This window comes from Armigeres subalbatus, chromosome 3 (genome assembly GCF_024139115.2).
Source record: "Armigeres subalbatus isolate Guangzhou_Male chromosome 3, GZ_Asu_2, whole genome shotgun sequence".
NCBI lineage: Eukaryota > Metazoa > Arthropoda > Insecta > Diptera > Culicidae > Armigeres > Armigeres subalbatus.
The window spans coordinates 196,918,598-196,933,010 of record NC_085141.1 but is presented as its reverse complement, the minus strand read 5'-3'; the positions used below and the strand labels follow the sequence as shown (position 1 = coordinate 196,933,010).

Here is a 14,413-nt window from a genome sequence, read left to right as displayed (position 1 = left end):
AAAATAATTTCCAATTTTAGACAAAAATCGTTGCAATCTTCTATTGCAACGATTAACTCCTTGTATCCTTAGTATAAAATAGGTTAAGTTTAGTTTAAGTTGAAAACATTATAGTTCCTACTTGGTTCAATTCAACCAGAGGAAAAATTCTAACTGCCAGAGGCAATTGAAATGTATTAATAATAACTAAAAATCAAGCTCTATCTGGTAAAAGGGCGAATGTCGCAAGAGAGAATTCTCTTCGTCGACTTCCCCTCTTTTGAATAAAAGTGACAAGCAGAGGATTTCATTGCATTTTATCACCTCAGAATGCAAGTTCGCATTGTTTTCTATCGTTCTGAGGTGATGAACCTCAAAGAAATCAGCTGCTTGTCACTTTTATTTAAAAGAGGGGAAGTCGACGAAGAGAATCCTCTCTTGCGACATTCGCCCTTATTCCAGATAGAGCTTGAAATATAACATAGTGTTCGTCAACCTGTGCATCCCTACCACTCAACATGACAAAAGAGACAAACATACATATTACACATGCCTTTTCTTTCTTGTTAAATAAAGTTAGTTGTTAATCTACCACGTACAAGATCGGTCGTTTTTCTTGAATACAGAAACCCCTCCACAGTACAGTCCGCTAAATTTTCTGATGATCATTGTGGTCCTTCTAGAGCCGGATACGCGAAAGGGGATTAAACGACGTGGTTCTGTGATAAATTCCGTGAAATCAAACAGATCGGAGTTCAACTAGAGCACCAGCTTGGCCGATTGCCGGACGGGTGTTAGTGACGCGCTGGGGAATCATCTCGTGGAGCTCACTACAAGTAGAAGTGAAGAAAGGACGTGTGGCGTCTTTTCTGCAGTGTTTTTGAATCGCTGCGCATTATTTGAGAATCAAGAAGCAGTCGCAGTCGTCGAAGCCGCTCTTGTACCAAGAAGAAAAATAAATCGAACGTTCCGGAAAGTTTGTTCGGGACAGTGCGTTTTCGTTTAGTAAAACAAACATGATACAGTGCGCGAGTGAGAAGGAAAATGTTATCGCCACCTTGTCTTAGGTCGCAAAAGACTCCAAGAACGCCTACCCAAACTGTACATGCTACTGTTGCTGAACAAAAAGTTGAAAAAAAGAAAAAAGAAGGAGTGAAAAGAATGGAAGATCTTCTGAGAGGACTTGTCAATCAGAGAGTGGCAGTACACGGAAAACTCAATCGTGTCAAAACGTCTCTGCAACACAGTGCAAACCAACCTAATCCGAACATAGGAAACGTTCACTTCCTCCAGATACAACAGAAAACAGTGGAAAACTGTTACCACGAATGTAATGGCATCCAAAATCAGATTTACGCTCTGCCACTTCCTGAAGATCGGCTAGCCGAAGAAACAGGGAGCTACATCGAGTTCGAGTCGCTTTACAATCATGTTGCCCTTCAATTGTGTATGCTGATTGAAGCGGTGACCAAATCCGAAGTAGCTAACGCGATCTCTCCTATTGGAACCGATCCCGCTCTTCAAGCGTGGCATCCGAACCAGCCCTATCTTCCACCATTACAAGTTCCTTTGCCGACATTCGACGGATCATACGAGAAGTGGTATTCATTCAAAGCAATCTTCACCACGGTTATGAACCGATATCGCCAAGAAGATCCAGCGCTGAAATTGTTTCACCTACGGAATAGTCTTGTCGGACAAGCAGCTGGTATCATAGACCAAGACTTGATTAACAATAACGACTATGATGCTGCATGGAGGGTGCTTACCCAACGTTACGAAGACAAACGAGTCGTTGTTGACAAACACGTTGAAAACCTTTTCAACCTACCAAAGGTAAGCCAAGAAAATGCAAGTAACTTGCGGAAAATTATCGATACTTGCACCAAGAATGTGGAGGCACTGAAGCACCAGAACTTACCTGTGGATGGGCTTGGTGAGCAGATGCTAGTGAACCTGATTGCCGGAAAAATGGACAAGAAGCTACGAGTGGCTTGGGAAGCTCGTCAGACGAAGAATGTGCTTTCTACCTACCCGGCAACAATGGATTTCCTGGAAGATCAGTGCCGTATATACGAGAAGCTCGACACCTGTACGAAACCATCAGCTGAAAGTGCCAAACCAAAAACGATGGCTAGAAGCCATACGTTAATATCAAGTGAATCGAAGACTGAAAGAAATGAACACAAGTGTCAAGTGTGTAAGGCAAACCATGAACTTTGGAAGTGCGAAGCCTTTAAGAACAAAACTGTCAGTGAAAAATACGATTTGCTTAAAAAGTGCGGCGCTTGCTTTAACTGCTTTGGCAGAGGTCATCGAACAAACGCGTGTTCTTCATCACATTCCTGCCGAGAGTGTGGAAAAAGGCATCACACCACGCTTCATGAGAACAACGGAAGAAATATTACGAATCGTGCCACAATACCAGTGGAATCGACTGCAACACCCGTTGTAGAACCCGATGTTAACTCAACGACCGCTATTCCAGCAGGGACGATGACAACCCTGTGTGCAAGAGCAGGTGAAATTGAGAAGCAGACTCTACTTTCAACGGCCATTGTTTTGGTCGATGGCTTAGCCAGTACTCCCTACCCATGCCGAGTGCTGCTCGACTCCGCTTCGCAGATGAATTTCGTTACGGAGCGTTTTGCGAATCTCCTCTCGTTGAAAATGATACCCGCTGACTTCACAGTTAGTGGACTCAATAGCAACAAAACTAGGATTGGTCGAATGCTACACACTACGGTCAGGTCTTGCCATACAAACCTATCTATTGACTTGGACTTGCTGGTAACTGCCAAAATCACTGGCGATCTGCCGGTGAAATCATTCGACGTTTCTGGATGGCCAATCTCGAGCAAATTGGCGCTAGCTGATCCGACCTTCAACAAGCGAGGACGTGTCGATATGCTTATCGGCGCCGAATACTTTTGGAGTTTATTGGAAGAGGGCCGATTCGAACTTGGAACCAATCTCCCAACACTAAGTAATACCAAGCTGGGTTGGATTGCTGGAGGAATAATAAGGCATGATGCGCCAATCATTGCACATACCTTCTGCCAGACAATAAGTGACGAGTCACTCATCGAGCTACTAAGAAGCTTCTATAGCGTAGAGGCTTGTGATGAGATTCGGCCAACTGTAGGAGTGGACGAAGATATGTGTTTAGAGCATTTCCGACAAACACATCAACGAACTAAGGAGGGAAGGTATGTTGTGCGACACCCCTTTAATGAACGGAAAAATGAATTGGGAAGTTCTCGTGAAATGGCGTTAAAACGGTTCCTTCACTTGGAGCGCAAACTTGAAAGGCAACCGGAACTGAAGGAACAGTATTCGCAGTTTATAGCAGAGTACGAGCAGTTAGGCCACATGCGAGAGATACAGGAAGAGCCAAACGAGAACGTGGGATCGGTATATTATTTACCACATCATAGCGTGCTGAGGCCTACCAGTACGACGACTAAGCTAAGAGTCGTATTCGATGGATCTGCCAAGACGACCACAGGTGTCTCGATCAATGATGTACTTATGACGGGACCGACAATCCAAAACGATCTGGCTGCAATTCTTCTTCGTTTTCGAGGATTTCGATACGTCTTTACGTTAGACATTCCGAAAATGTTCCGCCAGGTTGGAATACATCCGCAAGACGCCAGCTATCAACGTATATTCTGGCGATACAACCGAAACGATCCTCTGACCGTACGAGAGCTATTGACGGTTACATACGGCTTGGGGCCGTCGCCGTTTCAAGCAACCATGGCGCTGAGGCAAACTGCTGTTGACCACAAGGATGAGTTTCCAGAAGCAGCTAAGATATTTGAAAGGGGTACATACATGGATGACATCCTGACGGGCGCCGATACTTTACCCAAGGCGTGTCAACTTCAACGTGATGTGACGGAGTTACTGGCGAAGGGCTGTTTTGGTGCTCATAAGTGGTGTGCTAATCATTCGGACATTGTTCAAAACATTCCTGAAGAGCTACGAGGTAACTCTTTTGAAGTAACGGACGACAATTCCAAAACGATGGTAAAGACTCTGGGCGTGGCATGGAATCCAATTCAGGATTGGTTTTCCGTGTCAGTTCCAGACTACGATGATGTGGATGGATTGACTCGTAGAAGGCTCCTGAGTCAACTAGCAAAAATTTTCGATCCTCTGGGCTTCTTTGGTCCGGTGATAACAACAGCGAAGCTAATTCTGCGAGAGGTTGGCGAATTGCAAATTGATTGGGATGATCTAGTCCCTTCCGACGTTGGTTCCAAATGGCGGCGTTTTCGAATCGAGATGAAGATGCTGCAGCAGGTACAGCTGCCGAGGTGGATATCCTGGAATAATAGTCTCAAACTTGAACTGCACGGATTTGCGGATGCTTCGGATTCGGCGTACGGAGCATGCCTGTATACGCGTGCCATTTTTCCTGATGGCTCAATCCAAATGCGGCTTGTATACAGTAAATCTCGCATTCTACCGAAGAAAAAGTTTAGAAATAAAGCCATCACAACCCCACGGGCTGAACTGCTGGCGGCATTGCTGCTATCTAAAATGGTTGTAAAGTTGTTGAATGCCATGGAATTGGAATTCGAGTCGAAGTTTCTTTGGAGCGATTCGAAAATTGCACTAGCGTGGATAAAGAAAGCTCCTAACACGTTACACACTTACGTGTCGAATAGGGTCGCCGAAATACAAAAACTGACACAATGTTGCAGCTGGAAATATATTCCCACCAACGAAAACCCCGCCGATCTAATATCTCGCGGCGAGCATCCGAAGAAATTGATTGAATCGAATATATGGTGGAATGGACCATCAATGCTCAACTGCCTTTCTGTAGCTGAAAAGGCCGAAGAAGCCGAGATGCTAGACGAAGAGTTGCCGGAATTGCGTTCTGGTGTAGTGCTAACTGCGACCGCTCCTGTTGAACGACTGTCTATTTTTGACAAGGTCAGCAGTTTTTTGAAGATCGTTCGTAGCATGGCCTACTTAACACGTTTCCTGAATTACATTATGTCCAAGAAGAAGAATGTTATCAAAGGCTTACTCACTGCTGACGAAATTAGTAAATCGATACTTTTGATAGTGCGGTTGATTCAACAGGAAACTTTCAAACCAGAAATCCTTGCATTGATGAGTGGCGAGAATACCAAACATCGTCTCAACGGATTGAAGGCTTTCATAGACCCCGAAGACGGCATTTTACGTGTAGGTGGAAGACTCAAACGAGCCTTTATACCATATGATAGTCGTCATCAAATGCTACTGCCTTCTAAACATCCAGTCACCGAAGCACTCATACAATATTTGCACTTGGAAAACTCGCACATCGGGCAGAAGGGTCTGCTCGCGATTGTGCGGCAACGGTATTGGCCACTAAATGTAAAAAGTACGATTCGCAAGGTAATTCGAAGCTGTATACCTTGCTTCAGATCAAACCCTTTGAAGACAACGCAAATGATGGGTGACCTGCCATCATATCGCATCCGTCCTGCTCCTGTCTTCACGAACACCGGTGTGGACTACGCCGGACCATTTTTTATTAAATCTTCTTCAGCTGCTCGCAAGCCCCAAATAACAAAGGCATATGTAAGCTTATTTGTGTGTATGCAGACCCGTGCTATACACCTAGAATTAGTTTCTGATCTGACGACCGATGCGTTCCTAGCGGCTCTAAGGCGCTTCACAAGTCGACGAGGATTACCGAAAACGATGCATTCCGACAACGCAACCAACTTTGTTGGTGCATGTTCTGAGTTGCATGAATTGTGGCAGTTATTTCAAAACCAGAGCGCTACCGGAAAAATTTTGAGCTACTGTGCTAATAATGGAATTGAATGGGCGTTCATTCCACCACGGAGCCCACACTTTGGTGGTATTTGGGAGGCTGGCGTAAAACAGGTTAAATATCATCTCAAGCGTATCGTCGGTGACCGAAGGCTATCCTATGAAGAATTGTACACCACGCTGACACAAATTGAGGCTGTGTTAAATTCTCGACCCTTGGCGCCGAGTTCAGACGACCCCAGCGATTTCACAGCTATTACGCCAGCCCATTTTTTAATCGGTCGAGAAATGCAAGCTGTAGCAGAACCGTCATACTCGAATCTGAAAGAAAATACACTGTCAAGGTGGCAGTTAGTGCAAGTTATGTTACAACATTTTTGGAAACGATGGACATCGGATTATCTTCCGGAGCTTCAAAATCGCTCGAAATGGCTCAAGACAACGAAAATAAAGAAGGGTCGCTAGTATTGCTGGTAGACCAGAACACAGCTCCGTTACAATGGCCGCTTGGAAGGATCGTAGCTACGCACCCTGGAGCTGATGGAATCATCCGTGTTGTAACCGTAAAGCTAGGAAGCGGAGGAGAGTTTAAACGTGCCGTCACGGAGGTTTGTTTACTGCCGTTCGACCATGAAGAGGATTGAAATCGACATTTCAACGCCGGGGAGGATGTTCGTCAACCTGCGCATCCCTACCACTCAACATGACAAAAGAGACAAACATACATATTACACATGCCTTTTCTTTCTTGTTAAATAAAGTTAGTTGTTAATCTACCACGTACAAGATCGGTCGTTTTTCTTGAATACAGAAACCCCTCCACAGTACAGTCCGCTAAATTTTCTGATGATCACATAGCAAATAAGGATGATAGTGTTAAGAAAACACGGAACTCCTAGTCTAAGAGATGAATGCATGTATTAGATAATTAGCAAATAAAATTAGTTAAAAAAAAGAAAAAGAGGTGTTGAGTGGACCGGTGGTTAGGCTGTGTGTTGGAGAGCAAGGCCATCGCTCGCATGCTGGATAACATCGGCTACAGTTGTCGCAATAGTTGTTGCGGCATCTGAGGATACATTTAACGTGTCACGTAGTATTGCGTTCCTCATCGTGTAACAACATCGAGCTTGTCAGCAAGGATTGTTGGCCTGGTCGCGCTACATCTATCGGTGCATCGGATACGGCAACATTGAGTAGATGCAGCTGGTGCAACACAACGGGACCCCCAACGAATAGTTTGTAGCTTTAATTCGTGAGTAGGAGGATTAGAAAGTATGTATGCAAATAGAAACCTCAAATGACCTAGATCTCTTATTACCATGCCTATAGCTCGTTGTTTTGAGTCTATGATATAGTCGCTATAGCTCCCGATTCAGCTAGCCGGACTGAAAGGTGTGCTTCGCCTTGTCGAGTTTTGATCCTTTGCTTTTTTTGGTCACTTACAATTGCACTGTTGCAAGCGTTAATGATCCTTTGCCGTGTCGGACAAAATACGGGAGAGAAAATCCAAAACCGTTTCAAAGTTTTCGTTTAGTTCTTCTGAGAGGTCCTTCTGCGTTTTGTATTATTTTGAAGTCGCGCATTTTGCCACTATGCTAAGGAAGGCCCCAATTTTTATCAACAAAGGGGTAGCTCTCAATTTTTTTTCTTATATTGAACAATATTCAAAAAAGTAACTTACGATATTGTAGTCGTTTCCGTATATCCCAAAACCATATTGCAACCGATGGCACGAGCATGTGAACGGATCTCCATACGAAGTTCATTCCACCACATATCGCGAGTTTCTGGATCATCGGGATTGGGCACACGTGCTAACAACTTCACTGATCGTGCAGATACAGTGGCACCTGAAAGCATTCGATGTGAATAACGAAAAATCATTTGAATATTGTATCGCTCATTAACCACCTAAATGTCGTACAAATCCTGGAGGTACTTTGGTGATAGTTAGGAATGGATATTCAAGGAGTTCCAGTGCGTCATGGTTTATTGGTTTTAATAATACACTTGTTGGTTGTCCCCTCGAACCGATACCAAAGTAGCGATCGTTTGACGTAAGAGAGTTTCCTAGAAATAACAAGTAAAACAGCTTTTTTAAAGTATGGTATGCCAGTTTAGTGATTCTATTGTTGATAATATAGAAATATGTTCTATTTATTGCAATATCAAATGACTGAAATTCATGACGAAAATGAAACATCAAAATTTATCGCTCGAAAAAATACTAACACGCGACAAGACGATATCACTTAATTCAAGGAAGTAACTGAAGTATTATTTAGGAAATATTAACATATATAACTTCGTTGCTTGTTGAATCAGAATTTCTAGAGCATAGACTGATACACCATAGCAAGGACAATTTCGAATTTCCTAATTCGGAAATTATTATGGTACTCACCTTTAGGCGTAATACTAAGGTCGGAATCAGATGATCGTCTATGGATTGCACTGCTCGAATTGTGATCTTTTATGATCGCCACTGCAGAACCGGGCGTTCCTGCTTTTGCCGGGCTTTGTGATACCCTATTTGCAACAGCAATGTTCTCTGTTTCGCGGCTGTGTTTTGTTCCGTTAACTATTGACACATTCTGGCTGACTTGTTCATTCCTGAAGTTTTGAATAAAATATGACTTAAATAATCATGGATAAAACTTTATAAAAAACATTCAAAACTAAATGTTTTGGCACGAGCGTTTCTCTTACAGCTGCTGTTGGTTGGAAACAGAGTTTCTCTCACAGCGGCTGTTGGTTCGAAACAGAGCAGTATATGTGCTGCTTTTCATTTGAGTTACTTTTTGTTCTCTGTCTTCAGTCATGCCAACTGCTCGATTTATATAAAAGCATTTGTCCATAGTGTATCCATTGCACTTGCCACATAAGATACATATTCATGCAACGGCGAGAAAGAAAAGCTTTCAATTGATAACTGAGGAAATACTTATAGAATAGAAGTTGAAGAGCAGGCCAAGTTCCAGTTGGAAGAAAATTATTTAGCTCTTTTTAGTGCAATGTTTTCACTGCCATAAGACGAGTGTTGGCTTGACAAATGGATTGCTAGTGATTTGACTATGCGTCCAATTTGGGAATCTCGAGCTCATTCAGTAGCCGCTAGGTTGCGAAGGCCGACGGAGGTCCTTCGTAGCTTAGTTGGTTGAAGCACCAGTCTAGCGTACTGAGGGTCGTGGGTTCGAGTCCCATCGAAGGGAAAGTGGTTACCTCCAATGTATTCAAATCAATATCTCCCACATAATGTACATATTCACATGAGTTTTCACAACATTGTAAATTAATGTCCAAGTTTTTAATCCCCGGAAATTAACTTTGATTGAACAGAGGTTTTATGCCTATGGGACAAGGAAGTGTACCACACTCGTAACTCTACTCCCCCGACATTTACGTCTTAGTTAAAGATAAAAAAGATATTGATTTTTAGGTTTGAAAAACACATTGGTACTTACTCTTCAATAAGTGTGCTATCAACAACCGGATGAGAAAAGTTCTCGGGCATTTTCACTAGCGTAACAGCTGTGCCAATTCCACGAGCCACCACACCCACATCTCCTTCTAAATCAAAGCATTGAGCGTATCCTATAACTGCATTCGCTCCCAGCTCAATAGCCTTCAAACCAATTTTTCTTTGAACCTAGAATTTCAAATTAAGTTGTATTAAATTGTATCTCTTGTAAATGTAACAACCTACTTGTCCTGATAATTTCATAAAAGCTATTTGTCTTGCTTCGTTGGAAGCCCGGGGAGTTCGTATTTTGTCAATCCACTGGTACTCTGGATCATCATTTACTACCAGTTCCTCCACAAAACCGTGAATCACTTGTGCGTTATAGCCATTAGGAATGACAGATGCTGGAGATAAATGAAGTATATATTAACAAAATAACACGAACTTATTAAAAATCTTACAATGGAAGAAGCGGACTCCACAAGAACTCTGACGAAACTTGTTGAAATCGGTGAATAAATCAACTTTAACTATTACATTCACTTCGCCTGAAAAGAAAAGAAATTCAATATTAGATGCTAAATACGTAAATTGAGCTTGAAAACTTACCTCGCACTCCATTCATAGTATCATAAACCGGAATCCACCCGGACATAACCGAACCTTTGCCCGTATTACTTTGTGTTGGTTTTTCCAGAGTATAAGGGCTTAAAAGATTTATAACAATTAGTAACAGGACTTCAAAGAACTCTGAACAATCTTACTGCAGTAGGGGGCTCAGATTTATGTACACTTTCCCGATAGCATCGTTTGCCGAATAGGTGTCGTAATCCATGAGGCGAATTTGCAACGGCTCGTCTTGAAGATCGGCATCGTCCACCTGAAACGTGAAGAATAGTTAAATATATGGGAGTCAAAACAACAGGAGGACCCTCCTTTACGAATCGCTATAAAAATAGGGTTCTATGACACTAACCCGAATGTCACTGCCCCGAACGCCAGTACCCCGAAAGGTCACTCCCCCGAATATTCCACTACCCCGAATGACCACTACCCCGAATACCCCACTACCCAGAAAGGCCATTGCCCCGAAAATCATATATTACGCAACAATTTTAATTATTACTTTTGTATATGCTAACAATTATCCTAATATTTAAGCCGGGAATGCTCGAGATAATACGAAAGAGCAAATACCAGAGACCAACAAAGAGAATGAAAGCAAATCTGGCTTCACGACCTTCACGAGAAATTTGTGAAAACGTGATGTGACTTTCAGTATAAGCAATTATTTCTTTTTCTTTAATAAATGTCCTGTCTATGGAACGGATATTAATATCTTCAGCAACAATGAATTACATACAGTGGTTGGTTTCCCACCCGCCGCTGCCAGCAGCAGACGCGAACGTTTATGCAAAAATAGCCAGCATGAGTTAACCACCTGAAGTTTGTATGGCGAAAGACATCTAACGCGGGTTTTCTCAACAGTAGGAACTTTTCACGAAAAACTATTTGGTACCAGTTATGTAGGAAGTTGTCCGCTACTACGCCTACCAAATAATTTTTCGATTGAGGTGCTTATTTTCGAGATATTAAACCTTAGATGCCATACTGATTTTCGAAAGTTAATTACTATAGGATACTATAGTGTGCCGCTGTAAGCACGCTCAAAGCAGGCGATTCAATGTTATGTCGTTTTCGGTTTTAAACCTGGGTCAGGTCCGACCCCGACTCTGAATAACCGAACGAAAAACGAATCGGGATCGAGTCAGTATGATGGTATTAGTGAGAACTTATTCCCTATCATCTGTTTTGTTTTCAATTCGCATTTTTATCAGCTGGCAGAAACAGACATATTTTATCTATTGAATCTTGTTATTAGTGTTTTTTTTTCTTGTTTTATGAATTATGGGGGAAATCAGACGTTTCTTCTGTTAATTGTTTAATGACTAAAATGACTATTATTTCATCAATAAATTAATGTGATTAGGAGCTTGTGATGAATGACGACGGCAATGTGGATTGCCGTGAAAGAATTTATGCCAATCCGTGTTTCCCGATAAACTGTTATGCTGATTCCATATGGCTTTTTGGGTAACAGTGACTGTGTTACAGTAAATTTGAATTATCAATTATGTCATTGAAATGGAACAGAACAAGAAAATATGGAAACACTTTGTAAAAAATCCAATACAACATTTATTGAGATTTAGGCCATTTTATTTTAAAACAAAGAATCAAATCGTACAAGAGTTGAACAGCATTATTTTTTGCTATTTGCATTTTTTTTTGCTATTTTTCTCCCAAGAAGAGGGGACCCTTTAGGATAAATTGCGATTTCGTCCAAACTGCAAAAACCAAATATACAAGAGAGGAAAATAGTTTTTTACTACATAATCTAAACAGGAGATTCAACATAATCAATATCAATGGGATAAAATATGTCTTTGTCGGTTTTTTAACGAATTACAACTAAAAACCTTTCTTCCACTGAAAAAATATGCTCAATTCGTATAAAAACTGTTCCTAAATAAACATTTGAATTTATTTATAAATAATCATTTATAAATAAATACAATAAATTTGTTGATGGCAATATAGTTGCCAAAGTCTTATAAATGGTTAATGCCAGGGTTAATACATTATGTTTATATTCTTCAAATCCGTAACCTTGAACAAATTATGCACAGATTGCAATAATGAATAAAATATGGAATGAACATTTTGGTATAAATAACTTCATAGCGGCAGATACTCTGGTACGTTATTTTCCCATTGATAGAGCAATTATACCTAAAGCATATGTTCGAATACACAACGTAATAGTGAATAAATAGCAGCTACCTTCTCGTCACTGCATTTTATAAATCACATTTTCAACCAAATTTTCAACCCTCATTTTGTTTATAGTGGAGCTATCATCTGAGGTAATCAGCGAAAAATATGTCGATATCTGAATCCGATTCACCATCAGAGCAACTTGAAGACAGCACAAAATTAAAATAATCCATTTTTGCGTGGAAGAGCAACAAAATTGATAAATTTAACAAATGAAACAAACAAAATCAAATACCCATCCGTGTCTTTTACGTTTTCATTTTCCTTCAGCGTAAACATAAACACCAGTTTGACAGTTTGTGTTTGAATGTATTGGTGAACCTAGGTTGGATCTCGATAAATCGGCAGAGCGAACCTCATTCATTTTGGGTCGGATCTGGTGCGGATCGCGATCCAACCTGAACGAATAACCGAACGTTTTGACAGCTGTTAGAGAGGATCCGGTGCAGAACTAGGTTCGACCCAGCAATAACCGAAAACGACATTAATGCGCTAAATACAATACACGCACTTACCCGGGACAAGGCGAGAGAGTAAATTACTTTTTTTCTTTCAAATTATGCACTTGCCCGGAATATGATGGGAGAGTAAATGTCACCTTCTTGTAAAGCGTGCTTGCCCAGAATAATGCGAGGGAGTGAAGCCTCCTTCTTTTGAAGCACGCATCTGCCCGGAAAAATGAGGGAGAATTACTGACACCTTCTTTTAAAGCACGCGCTTGCCTGGAATAATGCGAAAGAATGAATTTCTCCTTCTTTTAAAGCACGCATCTGCCCGGAATAAGATGGGAGAGTAAATGACACCCTTTAAAACACGTGCTTGCCCAGAATAAAGAGGCCTGCACATAGGATATGTTTGCGTTGCGTTTGGCACATTTCATATGGCAAACCTGTCAAACGCAACGCAAACGAATCCTATGTGCGAGGCTCTTAATGCGAAACAGTGAACACCTTCTCCTTTTAAAACACGCATTTGCCCGAACTAATGCAAAAGAGTAAATGACACCTGCTTTGAAAGCATCCGCTTCTCCGGAATAATGCTTCCTTCTTTAAAAGCAGTAAATGGGGGAGTAAATGACACCTTCTTTTAAAGCACGCACTTTCCCGGAATAATGCGAAAGAGTGAATGCCTCCTTCTTTTAAAGCACGCATTTGTCCGGAATAAGATGGAAGAGTAAATAACTTCTTTAAAGGAACGCATTTGGCCGGAATGCGGCGAAAAAGTAAATGTTTCCTTCTTTTAAACAACGCGGTAGCCCGGAATAAGACGGGTGAGTAAATGACTCATACTTTAATTACTCTGAATACGTTATTTTTGACTGATTAGTTTCTATTTTCAACTTCATTATTGAAACGCAATCTAATAAAGTAATAAAGTTAGCAAAAGAGTGAGTATACATTAATGTCAATGTAAATGTTATTTCAACTCGTCTATACGGCTTCAAGCTGAATATGTGTGCTATACATATGATCAAGAACATCTATTCAATTCCTTTACCAGCAAATCTGGCGAATCTATTCAGCTGTTTTTGACGTGCCTGCTCAACTACTTTACAGCATGTTACACATTTTTTCTCAATCTTTACTAAACCATTTAGAAATTTTGCCAGCAGCTGCAGTTCTCTTTATTCAGCAATAGGTATATACAATAATACATAACAAACTTCCTTAATCTATACCAAAGAGCAACTACAACTAACCGGCGCCCGCTTCCTATCCATCTTCGATCTACAGCGAAGCGTCGCACACTACCTGATATTCCAACAAATCCAAAGTTTCAAATTTTAGACCGTCACGAAAAGAGGTCAGAAAGTACGAGCCTCAGCCGTTTTTCAACGGATTCTGGATACTTTGGTATGAATCGATCAGTAAACTCTCTAAGATTATATATAACTATTGTAATCAACTGATTCAATGCATTGAACTATTGAAAAAATCAATTTTGCAAGCCAATATTGAATTTGCAGTTTAGCAGTAAATTGCCTACATTTTGGCTATAAGCAATCCGGCATGAACATGCATAAAAAGTTGATGATCAAATTTCGTATCCACTATCGCACTACACGTAATTCTATAGTATACGTTCAACCCTCTACTTTTTTTAGCAGTGTTAAGCATGAGAAAAGTAGCCCTCTTTGCCAAATGTCGCCCAATTGAAAGAATGAAAACCGAAAGTAATTCATATCAATTAATTCGTACATTTGTTATTGGATATCCTCAATTATAGGGTATGAAGACATCCGATACGATTTGTGATCAATTGGATGTGCTACACGAAAATTGTGCAAACAAATTGGTAATTTTTCTTGGTGTGATTTGGTTGAACTCCGACCAATTCAATTTCGAA

At 41.0% G+C, this 14,413-nt stretch overlaps 1 protein-coding gene across 1 annotated transcript in view; it reads right to left on the bottom strand.

Annotated features, from left to right (window-relative positions):
* The window catches only part of LOC134224838 (C2 domain-containing protein 5), a 61,718-nt gene that overhangs the window by 46,418 nt on the left and 887 nt on the right, over positions 1–14,413 (bottom strand). Inside the window, exons 2-9 of the mRNA XM_062704440.1 lie at positions 9,994–10,109; positions 9,839–9,936; positions 9,691–9,777; positions 9,473–9,633; positions 9,231–9,415; positions 8,171–8,379; positions 7,678–7,836; positions 7,448–7,616 (exon numbers count right to left, since the gene is read on the bottom strand). Of these exons, the coding sequence (XP_062560424.1) occupies positions 7,448–7,616; positions 7,678–7,836; positions 8,171–8,379; positions 9,231–9,415; positions 9,473–9,633; positions 9,691–9,777; positions 9,839–9,936; positions 9,994–10,109 (1,184 nt within the window). The remainder of the gene's footprint in view (positions 1–7,447; positions 7,617–7,677; positions 7,837–8,170; positions 8,380–9,230; positions 9,416–9,472; positions 9,634–9,690; positions 9,778–9,838; positions 9,937–9,993; positions 10,110–14,413) is intronic.